The 17,782-nt window shown below is 47.1% G+C and overlaps 7 protein-coding genes and 2 non-coding genes across 9 annotated transcripts; 6 read left to right on the top strand and 3 right to left on the bottom strand.

Annotated features, from left to right (window-relative positions):
* Positions 1-3: 3 nt before the first annotated feature.
* B0J16DRAFT_179737 (histidine phosphatase superfamily) lies at positions 4-995 on the top strand. The gene is made up of 3 exons (XM_046122574.1): positions 4-496; positions 555-714; positions 767-995. Exons 1-3 carry the CDS (start codon positions 128-130, stop codon positions 961-963), a joined length of 726 nt encoding a protein of 241 aa, XP_045980619.1. The 5' UTR covers positions 4-127; the 3' UTR covers positions 964-995.
* Positions 831-2,580, bottom strand: B0J16DRAFT_179734 (Chloroperoxidase). Its single transcript, XM_046122573.1, has 3 exons — positions 1,831-2,580; positions 1,575-1,757; positions 831-1,529 (listed from the first exon to the last, which is right to left on the bottom strand). Exons 1-3 carry the CDS (start codon positions 2,465-2,467, stop codon positions 1,027-1,029), a joined length of 1,323 nt encoding a protein of 440 aa, XP_045980618.1. The 5' UTR covers positions 2,468-2,580; the 3' UTR covers positions 831-1,026.
* Positions 2,581-3,238: 658 nt separating this feature from the next.
* B0J16DRAFT_417632 (uncharacterized protein) lies at positions 3,239-5,199 on the top strand. The gene is made up of 8 exons (XM_046133684.1): positions 3,239-3,509; positions 3,571-3,703; positions 3,756-3,940; positions 3,992-4,028; positions 4,079-4,146; positions 4,198-4,580; positions 4,630-4,697; positions 4,748-5,199. Exons 1-8 carry the CDS (start codon positions 3,417-3,419, stop codon positions 5,116-5,118), a joined length of 1,338 nt encoding a protein of 445 aa, XP_045980617.1. The 5' UTR covers positions 3,239-3,416; the 3' UTR covers positions 5,119-5,199.
* Positions 5,200-7,273: 2,074 nt separating this feature from the next.
* B0J16DRAFT_417631 (uncharacterized protein) lies at positions 7,274-8,553 on the bottom strand. The gene is made up of 3 exons (XM_046133683.1): positions 7,841-8,553; positions 7,507-7,790; positions 7,274-7,456 (listed from the first exon to the last, which is right to left on the bottom strand). The coding sequence occupies exons 1-3, from the start codon at positions 8,341-8,343 to the stop codon at positions 7,446-7,448; spliced, it is 798 nt and encodes a 265-aa protein (XP_045980616.1). The 5' UTR covers positions 8,344-8,553; the 3' UTR covers positions 7,274-7,445.
* Positions 8,554-9,829: 1,276 nt separating this feature from the next.
* Positions 9,830-10,454, top strand: B0J16DRAFT_387867 (uncharacterized protein; the record flags this gene model as incomplete). The annotated part of the gene is made up of 2 exons (XM_046131703.1): positions 9,830-10,145; positions 10,198-10,454. 2 exons carry the CDS (start codon positions 9,830-9,832, stop codon positions 10,452-10,454), a joined length of 573 nt encoding a protein of 190 aa, XP_045980615.1.
* An 823-nt stretch (positions 10,455-11,277) lies between these two features.
* On the top strand, positions 11,278-11,370 carry B0J16DRAFT_t248. The gene has a single exon. It is a non-coding gene; the product is annotated as a tRNA-Glu (tRNA).
* Positions 11,371-12,708: 1,338 nt separating this feature from the next.
* B0J16DRAFT_t249 lies at positions 12,709-12,791 on the top strand. Its single transcript has one exon. It is a non-coding gene; the product is annotated as a tRNA-Lys (tRNA).
* A 1,118-nt stretch (positions 12,792-13,909) lies between these two features.
* B0J16DRAFT_179693 (uncharacterized protein) lies at positions 13,910-15,093 on the bottom strand. The gene has a single exon (XM_046122571.1). The coding sequence runs from the start codon at positions 14,856-14,858 to the stop codon at positions 14,151-14,153; it is 708 nt and encodes a 235-aa protein (XP_045980614.1). The 5' UTR covers positions 14,859-15,093; the 3' UTR covers positions 13,910-14,150.
* Positions 15,094-16,326: 1,233 nt separating this feature from the next.
* Positions 16,327-17,427, top strand: B0J16DRAFT_357731 (uncharacterized protein; the record flags this gene model as incomplete). Its single annotated transcript, XM_046129555.1, has 2 exons — positions 16,327-16,371; positions 16,423-17,427. 2 exons carry the CDS (start codon positions 16,327-16,329, stop codon positions 17,425-17,427), a joined length of 1,050 nt encoding a protein of 349 aa, XP_045980613.1.
* Between the last annotated feature and the right edge of the window lie 355 nt (positions 17,428-17,782).

Here is a 17,782-nt window from a genome sequence, read left to right as displayed (position 1 = left end):
GCCTAATCAGGGTCCCATGAGCGTGCGTGAATAACATTTCGACAAGACCTCAGCGTCCTAGCCATATCCTCTAAACTTTCACCCACTATACCAGCGCAACTTATTTGAGAAGACACCCTTACCCAATATGCCGCCGATCATCCACTGCGTGCGCCATGGTCAGGGCGTTCACAACCTCAGCTACGCAAACCATGGTCTTCCTGATCCCGAACTGACCCCTCTTGGAGAGGAACAAGCACGGGCTCTTACCACCAGGTTCCCTGAACTGGTCAACGTTGAACTCATCGTATCGTCGCCACTACGACGTACTATCCAGACTGCTCTGTTGGCATTCCCGTCAAAGCTTGAAGGCGGCATGCAAGTTCTGGCCTTGCCAGAGGTTCAGGAAGCGAGTGAGCTGGTCTGTGATACTGGTAGTCCTCTTCCTGATATCAAAGCCATTTTCGATGGTCTGCCTGTGGATTTCAGCCTTGTCGAGCCGGACTGGTACGTCAAGGTATGTGACCTCAAATCTTCACATCCGTTCAGAAGTCTAACCATGTTTTTTGATACAGCAAGGAAAATGGGCCCCAATTGCAGCTTGCCTCGTAGAGAGGGCTCAGCTGGTCCGACAATGGTTGAGCGAAAGGCCTGAAGCTGAAATCGTCGTGGTTTCGCATGGTTGTTTCCTGCACTTTCTGACGGATGACTGGGTCAACGCCGTCAATCCTCAAGGTGGGTTATTCTCAATACAATAGACAAGGACTGATACTGATGAGGGGTGTAGCAACTGACTGGGCTAACGCCGAGGTTCGCTCTTTTACCTTGGCTTCCGATATGAGTGGAGATTGTTCTCTTGTTGAGACTGAAGGATCTAGAAAGAGACGAGGGTGTGTGCAACCTGCTTTGACAAAGGAGCAACAGCTAGAGCTACGGGATACAGTACTTAAGACATGGATTGAATGGGGAGTAATAAGAGGGTAGTAGAGAATCCAAGAGTAAAAGGGTATCTTCGTTGGAATTATACGAAGTACTAGATACTATAAATTAAAGACTAGCATTAATCTTGGCGCCAGGGAACTTCTTCTGGATTCCCTTGGAAAAGCTTTCTCCGCCTACTTGAAGATCCTTGAAGGCAGGGCATGGAAGGTCTAAAAGGGCAGTACCAAGAGCATCTGTGATAAGCTTCAGGGGAGGCGCAACAATCGAGAAAAGGCCAGAAAGAGAGTTAGGGCTGACTGTTTTGACAACCTCAAAGACGAAGCACAAGAGGTTGTTGCCCTTGAGAAGTTTAGTGAGGTTCAAAACTCCACCAGTGATATCGCTAACGTCAACACCAGCATAGCTGTTGACCTCTCCCATGTTACCGCCGATACTTCCGAGCTCGGGATACTTAGTGATCAGAGAGATGACGTCCAAGTTCAAGTCAATCAAGCCGTAGTCGACAGACCGACGATACCAGTTCGTTGGGATCCTTTCCCATCCTCGCTTATAAGTCAGCTTATCGCCTTCCTTCTGGACGGCGAAGAAGCTTCTCAATGTTGCTCGGTCTAGATGATTAGCATCTTTGGCTTCTGTATAAGTGGTAAACTTACCCATAATATCTTCGTGGCTGCCCTTTGTATGGTTAGAAAGCATACGGCACGCAAAGAAGTATCCAGCGTTGCGAGCAATCATTCCAGTGAAAGGTCCATAGTAGAAGTCGGGGTTAGTAGCGATAGTCTCGCGGAAGCGAATCTTGGCGCGTTCGGCGAATGTATCGAAGTCATAGGTACCTTCTATTGAAAGGTTTTGAAGGTCAGCGATCAAATCGTACGGTTCAAATCAACACAATTAAACAACTATAGGTACCTTCATCAGATGCCATGTCGTAGAAAGACTGGAACTGGTCCATCACCATGGTAGAGGCGTCGCCGGTGACATAAAGGTCGGCCCTAGTATTGGACGAATCGCCCTCAATGATGTTGTGGGACCCAACAAGACCTCTGGGTTTTCCCAATAGTCCAACAAGATTACCCAAGATATTATCGGTTCCCTTGGCCTTGGCGGTGCTTCCAATAGAGAAACCAGGATTGAGCGACAGAGGGTTGCCGACAAAGACTACGCCCATGGTTGCGAGGATGGTAGCGAGGTCGATACCCATTCCATAGACCTTGTTGATGGCTCCAATCGTCTCTACCAAGCTTGTGACGCCATTTCTGTTGATGTAACCATGGTTCGCTAACGCGTTGAGTCCAGGGCAGGGTCCGCGTTGGTCGCCCTTCTCGAAGTCCGGGGGTATAAACTCGTGTTTGCCGGTTACATCGATCGGTTCGTTGCCTGCATCGAACAACAGCCTCTTCTCATGTGCTGAGCGGACGGCTTCATCAACTACGCTCGACAGCCTGGAAGCAGTAAGATGTCCAACGGCACCATGAAGATGAGAGGGAAATGCATAAGCCTCGTCGGTTACGCAAGCGACGACCGACAGAAGGTGAAGCCACTTCATGGTTCAATTGTTAAAAGAGTGTTTGTAAAGGAGTGTGAGGTCGTAATGGTGGAAGAGTAATGTTTCAAGTCTGACTGGTCGAAGGATGGGAAACAGAACATCTTTGTTTGGCTGTTTGTTCGGTCTTACTGATTGGGGATGGCTTGGCTCCTGAATGTGAAAATGACGATCTGCTTGACTTGGGCGGGTCCCAATCTAACTAAGGTAGTACTGTTGATACTGTACCTGCGCCAGCTTGCCTGGTCGGCATATTGTGGACTGAAGAGGCTGCCTGCCGGCAAATTTTAGTTTGAAACGTTACGTGGTTCTTCAGCCCTGCTAGACCCAACGACTACTACTAGTGTCAGCCAGGATCTACATCAGTGACATTGGGATAAAATATGGCTCGTTGCAAACATTCACTGCCGCAAGTTTGACAAGTAGGAAGACCAAGACCACAGCATAATGAAGCCTTATCCGCTGCAAATCGACACTTTTTTATCACTGCTGTACCGTCAATTCTTTCTTGGACAATTCTGTTCCTTGAGGATGTTTACGAGTAGGGTTGCATTGATGAAACCAAACAAAATAACCCTTCATCGACTAGTCAACTTTGGCGTCCATAGCCGAGTCATTCTTTTTCTTTACGGTTAGTGTACGCCCTACCCAACGCCCGCTAGCATGGTAACCCCAGATGCGTTCCATTGGGCAAAATTGCATGTCGATCATGGACTGAATCGTTATAGACTCCCAAGGCGGACCTTTTATCTAATGCCAATGCTGATCTGTGGACGCGCTCTTGCATGTTTCGTGGATCAAAGCTGATTTATCTTCTCTCCGACTCCGCGGTCCTGGGCGTTTACCAGTCTGCAGATAGATCATATCAAGCACGTTTTGCCCTGGTAGATCGGACTTTATCCTTCCATCCTACATTCTTTTTTTCTCCGATTTCCTGGGTAACTGCAACGTCATGAGATTGCTTGCTTCTTTGGCGCTGCTTTTGGCTGTTTTTCAGCTTGGCGTTTTTGCTGAGCTTCCCCCTAAGGAGCCTCCAACATGCGGTGTATGCCTTTCCCGTTTCGCTTCATTCAATTGATGGTGATGCATACTGACACTTGTATCAGGCGATATGTATTCAACAGGAAGCGATGAAGTCGGACTGCGGTCTCAACGTTACATGCATCTGCACAAACGTCGAATTGCAGGAGAAGATTTCGCTCTGTGTTAAGAAGAGCTGTTCTGTGCGGGACAGCCTCTGTAAGTACCCAGAACCACTACTACCCCTAGTGGATGCTAACAAGAGTTGAAGTGCTTCAAGCTTATTCCAAGCATTCTTGTGGTGCACCGACCCAGGATCGTACTCAGCTTGTGATGGTCATCGGTGTCGTGTTCCTCGCTCTAGGCCTCCTGGGCTTCGGTCTCAGGGTCATGGCCAGGGTCGTTGTTGGAACGCAGACATGGGGAGCTGACGACTGGGTCATGCTGCTCGCTGTGGTAAGTACATCGTGTCACCCACCCGAAATAAATATTCACCTCGGTAAACAGGCGATGATGATACCCCTCAACGGACTGTCTGTCAGGAGTAAGTCAACTTCAGCAATTTGTTTCCTCATTTTCTAACCAAACTTACAGTTTCCAAGGTTGGACTGGGCAAGGATATTTGGACCGTCGAGCCTGAAGAAATTACCGAGTTTCTTTACGTGAGTTGGCCTACTTTTACTCCTCTCCGCTGAACTGACAATGGTATCCAGCTGTTTTACTGGGATTGCCTGCTGTATCTTGGTGTACTGCCTATTACCAAGATCTCTATCCTTCTCTTCTACCTCAAAGTATTCCCAGGTCGAAATATCCGAAGGGCATGCTGGATTTTTATCGGTCTCAACGTCGCCTACTTTATCGCCTTTGAGCTTGTCTCAATTTTCCAGTGCTCTCCAATTGATGGTGCTTGGAAGGCATGGGATAAAGAATACCCTGCAAAGTGCAATAACGTCAACATGCAAGGCTGGGCGGCCGCAGTCATCAATATCTTTCTAGACGTGGGCACACTGGTTATCCCGCTCAAGGAGCTTTACAGGCTATCGCTGTCTGGTAAGAAGAAGGTCCAACTTATGCTGATGTTCAGCATTGGAATCTTGTAAGTTTTTATTCATCACCAATCCTGAACCTTGCTGACAAGCCTGCAGTGTCACGGTCGTTAGTGCTGTTCGTCTTCAGTCGTTGGCAAGCTATGCTACTACGGACAACGCAACTCGTAAGTGCTCTTATATCACATCAACGCGACACGTTCTAACAATTTTGCAGAGGATTATGTGGAAGTTGGCTACTGGAGCACAATTGAAGTCCCCGTAGGCATCATTTGCGCCTGCATGCCAGCCATTCGCTCACTCTTTGGCACGGTCTTCCCCAGGGTGTTCGGCACGACCAACAAGAGCAGTGATGCGTACGCCAACGTCTCCCACAACACTGGGCAATTGCCGAGATCCCACATTCAAGACTTCAAGGGTCTGCCAAACCTGAGCAACGGGGTCGGGGCGCACCTTTCGGGGTACTCCAGGCATGATAATTCGTCGGTAATCGAGCTAACTGATGTGGAGCGGAAAGACTTTGAGGATCGACAATGGGAGGCAAGGGAGGGAAGCAAGCCCACAGTTCCATCAGAGTTTCCAGTTTAAATTAGTTCATTAATAGTCTCTCTCTCATGTCATTTTTTAGACTCAACAATCTTTATTAGTATACAGGATATTATTGTGAGCAACATATTGCCGAATGAGTCTCTCGTTGCCATTTCCTGCCGGAACATCATCCTCTCTAGGTTCTCATTATCGATACTGAATCATACATCAGACCATGAAGAGCGACAACGGGAAGGGAGAATGCCCACTCTTCAATCGGAGCCAGTGTAAATTAGTCAATCGTTAGCCTGTGTCACATTACATTTTCGTACACAGTTACGGATATACGGAGTAGCTGTTATCTGTTAGCTGTTAGTAGAAGGAGTGATGGTGGGACCCTGGCAGAGCCCTACTGCCGCTCCTTGCCGCCACTTGTCAAAGTAGTGTGCTCGCAAGGCTCTCATTATCTGCACTGAATCATACAGAAGACTATGAAGAGCCTACAGTGTTACGCTAGATCTGCAGCTAGCTATAGCTGTAGTGCAGTTTACCTTCTATTACCACCATGAAGAGCGACAATAGGAGGGAAGAATCCCACTGTTCCATCAGCGTCAGTAAAAACTAGTCAATTGATAGCCTCTCTAATACCATCTTTTGAGACTCAATTACGGATATACGGAGTAGTTGATAGGAAACAATGGTGGTACCAGGTGGGAGCAATTACTGCCGAATGTATCTCCCTCTTTGCCGCCACTTGTAAAAGTAGTGTTCTCTCGTTCTGTGTACTGAATCATACAGTGTCTGTGCTGGACCACGCATGACACAGTTCTCTAGTCCAGGGGTCCTTGCAATTAGAAAACTCTAATCCAGAGCTTACGTTCGCCAGCCCCTACAGTAACAGGGAATATTCCACCAGGGTGGACACGTGGATAATAAATGTCCTGATGTCCTGTTTCTGGTGGAGGTAAACTTCATCCATTATCTCCGTGAGTGGACGGGGAACGAAAAACATGACTCCGTCTCATACTAAGTTCGTCGATCTCTTTCTGGCGTAATTGCCGCGGCCGGGTGTGTATTTCCCCCTCAAGCGCGATAGCCACCAACGTCAGATAGCCACCAAGGGCAAGACCGCGATAACCACCGAGACTACTCCGTCAACCTGCGCTTTGATCCTCGTAAGCGCAACCGTCAGCCCTGACTAGATCAATGAAGAAGACATAGCCTACGGATACAGGAGACAATTTTAGCTAGCCTGGAAGCCATTGTCCCTCCCCGGAGGTTAGTGTATTGAGGGTTCCCCTGTGTTGTTGCACGTACGAGGTTAGCTCTAACTAAGACCCATCAGCCCTGTAGCCCTGCAACTCTGATTTCGCACTGACTTCCGTTGGCCCGCTGTGCTGATGAAGATTATGATACAAAAGTGGTTAACTTGACCCGCAAGGCGTTTTGACTAACTGGAACTCGGGGCCGGTTCGGCTAAACTTGTCTGATAAGATAAGCTTTAAACAGGGTTAGCTTAACATCCGAAGTGAGTGGAGGTTCACACTAACTGTAGGTTAGCATAAAGTGTAGGTTGACAACATTCAAGGTAACAGAGAGATATGACACCTCCCCTTCCTCAATTGGGCTTAATATGATCTACCAGTATTACATTTCGGCAATGGACTAGAAGAGACTTATTAACCTACAGCGATCATAATGACAGCAAGAGAGGCTAATATGATCTGCGTAGCTTTAGCTAACTGAAGCTCTGATAAGGTATGAGTAAGTCAAACCAATAAAATGAGTCAACATAGATTGCATGCCCAAAAAGATTCATAATACTAAAGCAACCTTCAATTAATCTAGCAATTCTCCATATTGAAAATCTCAAGGGCTAGTATGATCTGCAAGTAGCGCCAGCAATTGGAGCTCTGATAAGGTACGAGTAAGTTAAACAGATATGACAGGTTTCCGGAATTACATGCCCAAAGGGGTTCATGACACTAAGCAGCCTTCAACTTAAGGATTTTTAACATGGAGAATTATTAAGTCTAGACAGGTTCGAAGCTGCTCCATCTCCTAGCGTCGGCATTTTTCCGGGCTACGTTGTTCTACCAACTTTGTCTCATAGTAGTTTGAAAGTCGTGATTAGGACGGGAGTGGAGGAGGCTCTTTAGTCTTCACTGAAAAAGGTTCACGGAGCTAAGATCATGCGCACAAAATTGTTCATCAAGGAGGTTCAATTATATTTGTACAAATATTTTGTCATAATCCATACCAACTTCCACCCTTCATCACACCAAAACGCCCCATTACCATAGAGTATTATTACAAGACAGGATCATCAATGTGACAAGAACATTTACAATCCCTAACCGTACAAGAAGATCCTCTCTTCTTTTTCACTAGATAGATTCTAAGTAACCTGTTATCAACCAATCTTGGAATCAAGAGCGTATTACTTACCAACTTTGGCACCCTCCTCGACGTCGACATCACTAGCCAGAGCCTCTCTCTTCTTGGCAGTCTTGACGCTGGAAACGGGGAACTCAATGTCCTTGGTCTTGGAGACACCCTCAGCGATGCCACCGCCCTCTTTGAACTCGGACATGGAAATAGCTGGTGCGACGCTGGCCTTGTGGTGTTCGTCGTTCAAGTACTCCTTCTCGTGGATCTTGTTCTTGGTGTGAACGACCTTTTGTTGGACTGTCTCGCGCTCGATGACGGGTTGAATTGTCTCGTGGATGTGGCTGTTGAGTGTTAAGTGTTGTCCTCCTCAGGTAATTTGTCTTGTACTTACTGGTGAACATGCTCGTGCTCCTTGGCAGGCACATACTCCTTCGAGTGTGTAGTACCCTCAACATGCTTCTCATTATGAATTCTAGCAGCCTCCTCCTTGGCCTTCATCTTAGCCTCGTTGTCACGATGGTCAATCTCCTCCTCGACCTCGTTCTCCTGGTAGACATGCTTGGTAGGAAGGACATTCTTGTCCTTGACTGGCTGAATGGTGGTGTGGTAGTGATCTTGGTGGACCTCGTGGTCAACCTCTGTGTCGACCTTTTCGTGTTGGTGGGACTTGACATCTTCGTGCACGACTGGTGCTGTCTTTTCCTTGTGGATTGTGGCATCATCTGTGACCTCGACTGTCTTGTCAACAGTCTTGTCGAGAGTCTTGGTCTTGTCGGCCTTGGTGTTGGTAGCGACTTGGGTTTCACTTTGCTCCTCGAGAGGAACACCTGTAACGATGTTCTTAACGGAAGAGGCAAGCTTGCCGAGAGCGTTGGGAGGAAGATCAGAAGCCATTGTGTGATAGTATGAATGTGGTGGTATTTGTTAGATGAAAGTAAATAATTGCAGGAACGGCTCTAGCTAAAGAAGCTTCTGAAAGCTATCTTAATAGACACAGAAGCTGTGGCGGATGATGAGCTCATGCCATAGGCCTTGGCAGCAATTGTGGCTGATGCTGTCATCGTTCGTCACTATTATTCCCCAACTGAGATCTATGACGACAAGAATCAGAAGCAAATAAGTTTAATTTTCCAATCAATTGTAATCAATCCTTGTATTGTGTCACCTAATATTTTCCCGGTTCTGTCATTCCCTGCATTTGAATGGCGATCGCGATTGAGGTACGCCACAGTGATGTAGCATCTACGTAAGGTTAGTGCAAAACCGTTGGAAGCCAATTAGACGGGCCCTGTGGCGTTAGCTCTCCTTCTGAGTTTCTTCATTGATCCTAGCTTCAAAGTTTCAAGTTTTGCACATGAATTTGACTCATTGGATTATGACCTCAACCTCGGCTACTATTGTTCTTCCTCCAATGGAGTGCTGTCGTTTATTCTGCGGGGCTGGTTATGACACTGTCGCGACAGCATGTGGGAACAATCTGTCTGTAAACCGATCATCCAGGGCATTACGCTATCTGATTGGATAGAGAGAATCGATCGAAGAAGCTTGTTTCCATGACGTGAGGCTTGAATCGATCAAGAACTTTGTGTGCCACACGCTATGTCCCTCAAAGTGGTCACTGCACCTGTCTTTCTGTGTGTCCATTCAAGTCGCGTGGATATCTCCGACGCAGCTTATGCATGGCAGATCAAGCTTTCCCACTTACTGAGGCTAATTGCAAATCCCAAGGTTCCGTGTTCGAGCCTCAATCCCAACCACCTCATTTCACTTCCATTTTTAGGTTCTCGAGCTCATTCAAGACTATCCCCGTGGCCCCAGGTCCAGAATATAGTAATTAAGCGACATGTTGCAGTTAATAGGCGGCATATTAGTCGTTTCATGTTATTCGTGGGGGTTTAGTGCGACACAAACAGCCTCCCAGTGAGAAGCCGAGGACCTACCATTGGCTGCGTCCAAACAGACATGGTTCCAAAACATGTATCCCTCGCTATCCGTCTCAAGATTTACCGCAGCCTTGATTGACCATTGCCGGTCCAACACTTCTTGGGAAACATTCTTGGCTTTATCCGTTCTTTTCTTAGAGCTTGGGGTGTTTTACATATTTTTAGATCCCCATAATGTTTTGCGCTTGGCAAAGAAGGAATAATTGATTGCCTCAACATTGTCTGGAGACTTGTGTTACTAAACAATACTCCTGGTAAATGGTGCCTATTAATAGTTTATTTGTTTCCGGGGCATCAATTGACTCGTTGTGTCTCAACTATTAAAGTGCCATGAGCTCCAACGATTGGAATATCTGCTCTCATCATCATCTGCGACTTCGATCATCATCAACCTCACTCCCGCCCTAATCACCTCACAAATCCTCTCGCCAATCATCATGAGACTCGCCATCCTTCTCGCCGGCTTCGCTGCCATCCTTCCCTTCTCACTGGCAGAAGAGCTCAGCGCCAACGACGTACCCTCCGCATGCAAGACGATCTGCCAGCCCATCGTCGACCTCAGCAATACATGCGACATCGATCCCAAGGAGAACAAGATTCGCGAAAAGAGAGGCGATTTCTTACTTGTGGCAAGAAGTAAAGAGGAAGAGGCTATTGAGGCAAACTGCATCTGCACGAACAAAAGCTTTGATGTAGAGTCTGTAATGGCACTATGCGCGAGCTGTATGCAGCAGAACAGCGATGATGCAGAAGGTACGAGTAGACACCATGCGACTCAAGTACAAGGTTAACAACTATGCTACAGATGTGGAAAAGATGATGAAGCAGTGTTCGTTCTCATCAACTTCATACGTGCGCGCTGCTACGAGTGTTGTGTCGGGTATCCAGGTCGAAGCAACGAAGCCAGCCTCAACAGATATTCGTCCGACAGCCACCACACAGACAAGGACCACGGACGCTACAGCATCGGCTACGGAGACTGCGGCTAGTAATGCTGGGAAACTTGTGGTTTCGATAGTGGCTGTTACTTGGGCGAACCTGATGTTTGCATTCTTCTTGTAGTGAGGGCTGGGAGTGTTAGTGGGGATGTGAGCTTTACCTCAAAATAGCGTATTCATTTCAAGTTCACTCTGAAGGACTACTCGTCCCGGAGTAAAAGGTTACCAGCCATCATATTGCGCTCACCTCTTCAAAACCTGACAGTGCATCTTTAAAGAAGCCGCCGAGCCAATGTGTGAGTAAAAAGACTAAGGTCCATAGTGGACCAAAAAGAAGAGGGACATACAACAGCGGGGATTCGCTGGTCGTCACCGACCCAACTACTAATCCGCCCCTTACCAGCTTGACTATGGGAGAGCGGACGGGATCCCGTATTTTCTGGTAGGTATGGTCGTATGTGCTGGAGACAGATGTTGTACAAGGTTATGTACTTTGACCTTGACATGCTGTAAGCCCGTTGGGGGGTCTAGGAGCTTCAATTGCCCATCCGACTAGACAAATGCTGCTGGAAAAGAGCAATTACTACGAAGCTTCGCAGCTCATGAGTTATTATGCGTATCCTACCCGTCCTCCTGGTGTATCTTTTTCTCAGATTCGCAAGAGCTGTGCTTCTTGGGGTAGAATGAGACAGGTTCAGAGCCAAGCAAGCAACTTTCTCCAACTGTTATCAGTGCATACACAAATCAGTCAACAATCTCATTATAGTGAGTCAATAGCTCATACCTGACCTCAAGTTGTATTATCGGAGTTCAAACGGTGGTTTGTCATTGAGACATCAACAGAGGAAGTCAATACATAATCTGCTAGTCATTGCTGTGTTCTCTCCCAGTCTATCTATTGGCGCTCTTGTCCTGTAATACTGGCTAATTCTCTCAACCAATTAGCGTCCGGTATGGTGTAGTGGCTAACATTTCGCGCTCTCATTATCATTTGAGAGATCAGTACCGCGGAGCCCAGGGTTCGATTCCCTGTACCGGAGTTACTTTTCCTTTTGCACTCATTGCAGATGACACCTTCATTTTTGCCTTCTGCTTCACCACCCTACACAGTGTCTTCGTTCGGCTTAAAGAAAACAAGCGGGCTGGGACAGACTGAACGGCAAGCCATGTGCATGCTGTCAGAAAGTACAGGTGTTGATGAAGGAAGCCAATTGGACACTTGGAATCGTGGGTCCATTCGACGCGCTAGCGATAAGATATCAAAATTCCACTATTTATTCATCATGTTTTTTTTCTGCAGTCCCTTCAACCTTCTTCACTTCCTCAGAGTCAACAAGACTGTCTCAAACGACCGCAGCGCGCGCGCAATGAGTCTGAGGATCAATCGCATAGCTCGTCAATCCCCATCCGGGTGAATTGCAGACACAGTGAACCTGCAAGCCAAATCGCAGCAGAGTAACGCGTCTGGCACGCGTCATTGCTACACCGGTACTAACCCTTCAGCGCATCGCTACAGTCAATCCCCAAAAGGTTAGTTGAACAATCTCCTTCTTTTTCACATTCCGGAAGATTATATAAACTGTTCAAGAGCTTTTTAACCCTGAATTTTCTGTTGACACCAACACACTGTATGACGGACATGTCTTATACCTATTGTTTTGAGAAATTCTTATCGGAGCAATTGGCTAACAATTTGAAGATATAGGTCTAGAATTGCAATCATTTAGAGCGCTTCTTCTCTGGGGATAAACAATTAATACTGCTCTAATATACTATAAATAATAAATAACAATTAATTACACTTGAGATCATAACTGCTGTGACTATCTGTGATGTCGACTGAACATGCTGCATGCAATCTGGGCTTACTTCCATCGGGGAATGGATACAGCTCCTTTAGTGGAGTTGGGTCCCCCGCCAGTTCAGGAGACGTCCCCCGCATCCTGCTGTTCCTCCACTTGTCATCTTCCCTTATTGCAACTGTCTCTTCAATGATCTGGATGACTTATTTGCATTTGTTGTCTCCTCGGTGAACCACACGTGCCATGATACAGTAGTACTCGACATACATCGTCAGTGCTACCTTCCATCATGAGGCGTGAATTCTGTCGTGATCGTGGCGCCCGCCCCCTGACCACGGCATGGGTGTACCATCCCTCACCTGCATCGCAGTCTTGCATGCCCAGTTGACAGGCAGACAGTCTACAAGACTCCAAGATAGGCATCTGACATCCCAACTACTCCGTCTCTCTCCCTCTACCAGACCCCAACCATCGTCACCTTCGCGCAGCCGCAATGCTAGACTTCTGGGGGAATGAATGAACTGGCCAGCCTCACAAACCCATTCTGCATCACATCTTTCAACAATTAAGAGCCACGCCCGGTTAGCTCAATCGGTAGAGCGTGAGACTCTTACGAGTACGCGATCTCAAGGTTGCGGGTTCGACCCCCGCATCGGGCTGTTCCTATAAAACGATTTCTAACATCGTGGCATTCTTTTTTTGCCTTTTTCCATAAAGCGCTGTGTCTTTCTTTTTGCAGAGTGAATTAATGTCACGATTGGATAGGTGGTTTGCTTCCGTGTGTATGCTCTGTAAAGACGTCAGTCCCAGATAGTTAAACCTGTTCGAATTTTGTAGTGAGCGTTGGTGCTGTTCAGCGCTTCGTGGAGGGGTTTTTGCAAAAGGAAAAAGCCGTGCAGAAACAAACTCACATGCCTCTCCCCAACTACCTCAAGAAAATGATAATAAACTGCTGAAATTTTAGAAGGTAAAATTCCATATCAAGAAAATTAACTTCAGATCCTTTATTACCCTACATAGTAAGAATTAACTGCTGTTTTCCTGTTCAAGCAGATAGCCATAGGGTAAGTGCTGATAAGAGAGTTAACCCACGCTACGCTGTGTTAGGCGGATACAGTCTTATACACGCCTAAATGCACTGATAGCAAGTACTGATTATCTCACCTTATCGCTCAGGCACAACTCCGTGGAACACGCGCCAGAGACCACTAAAATTAGTGGGCGAAAGTTTAGACGCGCCCACTGAGCGGGAGTCTCGGAAAATTATTTTAAGCCTGGGGATAGCGAATCGACGGCGCGTTCTAATAAGATTACATTCAACGGTAGATTCACTGTAATGCCTGTCCCATGTGCTGATCGACTGGAAGCAATGAGGGGGAGAGAAGAGGCGGCTGATTGAGGCGCTGTTGAGATAACGCGACGAAAGGCCGATTGGGTAGGACCTTGTTCTCCAGATAATGAGGCTGGATGTCTTGAACGGCTGGTGACATGCTGCATTGTTATCGGGAGCATGCAGTTTCCCAGCATCAGCGACATCTATTACCAGAGCGGTCTCGCAAAGATAATGATGTTAAGGTTTGCGTGAAGAGCACGTACTGATGTGCATTGCTGTTCGTGGAAATATGGACAGGGAAAAGGCGCGCGTTGAGTTGCACAAATGGTGTATCTCTGTGTCGCACATCTTCAATTCACGATCAAGCGACAGGTACTGTAATAAACAAGAAAATGACCATCTTTTGGGCCGATATATCATAATTTACAAATGAAATAAATACAAGAACGCCGTCATGAGGGGAATCAACCGACCGACCGAATTGCCAGAACTCCAGACAGCTGATACACGTTTATCGTGCTTCACAGCCTTTCCTTCCGTAACGCCTTGAGTAATAAAGCCTTCTGAGCCCGTCCATCTCATATGAACAGGTATCATTCTGTGCTGTGACGCGGTTAAACCATCATCAACAAACACTCCCAGTAATAAATAAACACCAGTAATAAACATGGCGAAAAACGCGTCATTACTCCATGGATCCTCCCATGAGATTGGTGAGATTGCTAATAGTGCCCAACCACGTCCTGACCCTCTTGGAAGCAGGCGAAGGCTCGTAGTCATCATCAGCGGCTCTCTTCTTGGCCGGCGGCTCGCAGTCATCATCGGCAGCTCTCTTTCTGGCCGGCGTCTTGAACTCGGGCTTGGTCTCCTCCTCCACGACGCTCGTCGCAGCCGTGGTCGCGCTGTTCTCTTTGATGGGCGAGTCGAACACCGCAGACGTCACAGTAATTGACTCGGACGTTCTGTCGGATGTCTTTTCGATACTGGGTAGGATTTGCTCGCGGGGCATCGGGCGTCGTCGGTCGGGAAGTTTGGTTATTAGACGGGCCGAATTTCTTTTGCTGCGGGGAATGAGCGGCGAGCTCTGGACGAAGATTTCGTCGGGGAGGAGATTGTCGTCGTCTTCTTCTTCATCTTCCGAGTCTTGTTGTACTTGGAGAGGTTTCTTCTCTTGCATAAGCGACGATAGAGAATGTCGAGTGATCTCTTGTTGGGTTTTGCGGAGAGTGGCTGCCAGAGGGCTGCTCGGTTCGAGACACCATAGTGTGCGCTCGATGCTGGCGCGCAGAATGTTGAGGTTGTTTTCTTCCAGGGCCTCGCGCTCGGAGCGCGTGAGCTTGGCCGAGTTGGCCTGGGCCGTGGTTTTGTTCGAGGGGCGGTAGAAGGAGCTCATGAGGGTTTAATGATTGATGAGCTTTGGGAGGATTTAAAAAATGTAGAGGCCATGGATTATTTCGTTAAAGGCCGTATGTCATCGCTTGTTGTGTGATGAAGAAGGAAGGGGAATAAAATTAAACAAGATTCATTTCTGGATGGATGGAGAATTTTTAGATTGACATGGACAAGGACAAGGACCCAAGACCGGGATGGGCTGAGAAGGGAAGTTAATGCGTGATGTGTTGGCGATGGAGCTTCTGAAGAGAAAAGAGAAATGGGGATTTTCAGGCTTACGTAGCTTCAAGGTGGAGAGCCTAACCAATTAGCTGTGAGGGTTTACTGAGAATGTGACACTGTGACTCATCAAGTGTGGCTGGAAATAAGATAACTGAATATTATAGCTATATTATACCCAGGTATACTTGACAGTAAATTTAATTTAGAGATTACTTTAGAAGGAAAATATTTGTTTTCTGTAGTAATTAAGTAGAGGATCTTGTGTATTTGAATCACTTGCTTCTCGGTTATCTGACTTTAATTGAGGGTTTACTTGATTACCGCGACCGCTTGTTTACTTCTGAAACATGACCCCGCTCGGTTGAGTTGAGTTGTTGGTTCTAAAGCAAGACATTTAAGCACGTCACAATCACATTAATTGAGAAATAATGGCTTCATATCCAGACACTGTGTCAAGTGTATAAGTCATCCTGTATTACAGCCTATCTCTTTATTATAGCTTTTCTACTTATACTATGAATGCAAACTGAATTAATTGAGGTATTCTTCCGGTGAGAATTTTCAGGGACTACAGCACGGACAGCCCACTAAAACTATAGGCTATCTGCACGCTAGCTTCCCGCCTTGCGCCCGGGCTGTTTGGTGCCCGAACAAGTCATTAACGGTATGACGACACCGCCAGAACCAAGATTAATTGACAACTGGAATAAAACTGGGCTTTTTTAATTAAAATGACTTGGCAAGATGTATGTTGCGCTGGCTAGAGTCATTACCTCCAAGAACCCTGAAGAGGGTAACTACTCTCAGTTACCTACGCTGGAAGTTGAAGCTGGAGGCTTTTACTGAGGCAGAGATCGAGATGCCCTGTAGCGGGCGGATGTCTCAGCGCAGCCCACTGTGATGTTGAGACGAGACGATGCATTGACATGATCAGCCCACCATAAGTCTAGACGAAACGAAAGTTACTTTTTCTGGAAGAGGGCAAATGTTGGCAGCACGTTGATCTCAAAGTTTACTGGTTTACCTGTGCCGCTGTCACAGAAGGCACTGCCATCAGCTCTCACAATGAAGTTAGCGCTCTCATCTCTCTCTTACAGCACTCCCGCCGCTAAAACAGGTCTTGCCTAGTGTGATGTGCGCGGTTGGTCACCAACTCAACTCACCATGAGGCTTCCAGTCAGTAGCTGGCCAAACTGTACCCGCCGTTTGCATCCTTGATTCTGCGCTGAGATTACAACAGTTTTAGCATGGCGCGGACTGTTCCTGATGGAGTGAAGGGAGGAAAAAGACAGGTATTTTGTCCCTTGAACATACAATATGCATGCTGAACTGACAACTTCTAGGATGTACCCTTTACAACCCAACTCTTGAGCCAGGGAGACCAGAATCAGGCACACAGCAACCCCGATCCGTTTCTCAGTCTCTGCCCAGCGGCATATCGGACAAAGTCCTATGATCTAGCACCACCAAGTCAAGATTACCCAGCATGGATCGCGTCAGAACTTGATATCCAACGTCTCAACAAGATACACCGATGGCTCTGGGCGGCGGGCAGGGCACTACCCCCTCGACCACTCCACGATCAGATTTCCACAGGCCGGGAGGTTGTCATCAAAGAAGCGATGGATATGCATCTTGTTTGGACGACAGGCATTATTTACATCAAGCCTCTTCCGCGTTTTTTACTCGAGCCCACGGTCTGGTCAAGATATTTATGCTGCAGAGACAACTGTCAATGTTCAGTCACAGACCCGGCTGTTCCCGTGGAATGTGAGCAGCGAAAGCTGTACAAGATCGCCCTTGGATTTCTCTACTCTTACGCCGCTCTTATACGACACGAGAGTGATTTTCACCTGGCAAAAGATCGATATCTGCTTCCCAATACCGAAATATCCTGGTTCGACTGGATTGCTTTCGTGAAGGAGCTTAACATAGAACATATCTACGCAGACATCAACCCCCGCTTCCACCACAAAGAACTACGCCTAAGCAGACTGAACCACATCTATTTCTTCACTCAATTCAGCCCAGGAGGTTTTGTCAGACGCTGGGATCGATACTCAACGTTCTTCCATGCGAATCTTGGATGGCTGACAGCTACGACTGTGTATATAGTTGTTGTGCTTACGTCTATGCAGGTAGGGCTTGCTACTGAGGTTTTGGCTGGAAACCGGACTTTTCAAGCTGCGTCTTATGGGTTTACGGTATTTTCTATCCTTGGACCGTTGATATGTGTGGGGTTGATTGTTATTGTGTTTGCGATTATGTTGGTTTTTGACGGGTTGCATACGCTTTCTCAGTTAAGGGCGCGAGAGTTTCGTTTTGGACGTCGAGGTGTGCATCAGTGAGATTGATTGAGTATCATTTTGGACTTCGGCACGGTTGTTGAGGCGTCAGATAAGGCGGTCTAGGTGGGTAACATAAGAAATGTTCTCTAAGGCTTAAGCTACAGAAATAAAGTAGCCTAAATAGTAGCCTAAGGCGGCATAAGGTAACTAGATTATTTTATCTCTTATGCTTTCAGCGATCAATTCTTCTGACACCCTGCGGGTGGTCTAGCAAATGCGAAGTGTCTAAGCCACATTGTTTCAAAGTCGGGCTCTGGATTGTTGGTTCTGGTCAAACTACAAAAATATTATTGGTCGGGTTGCCTTGTATACTGCGGCTGAGTGATAATCCCTGCTTCATGCTGACACGAAAAGT

This window comes from Fusarium flagelliforme (assembly GCF_020744385.1).
Source record: "Fusarium flagelliforme strain FIESC 12 MPI-CAGE-AA-0113 chromosome Unknown B0J16scaffold_6, whole genome shotgun sequence".
NCBI lineage: Eukaryota > Fungi > Ascomycota > Sordariomycetes > Hypocreales > Nectriaceae > Fusarium > Fusarium flagelliforme.
This window is presented reverse-complemented; position numbering and strand designations above follow the sequence as displayed.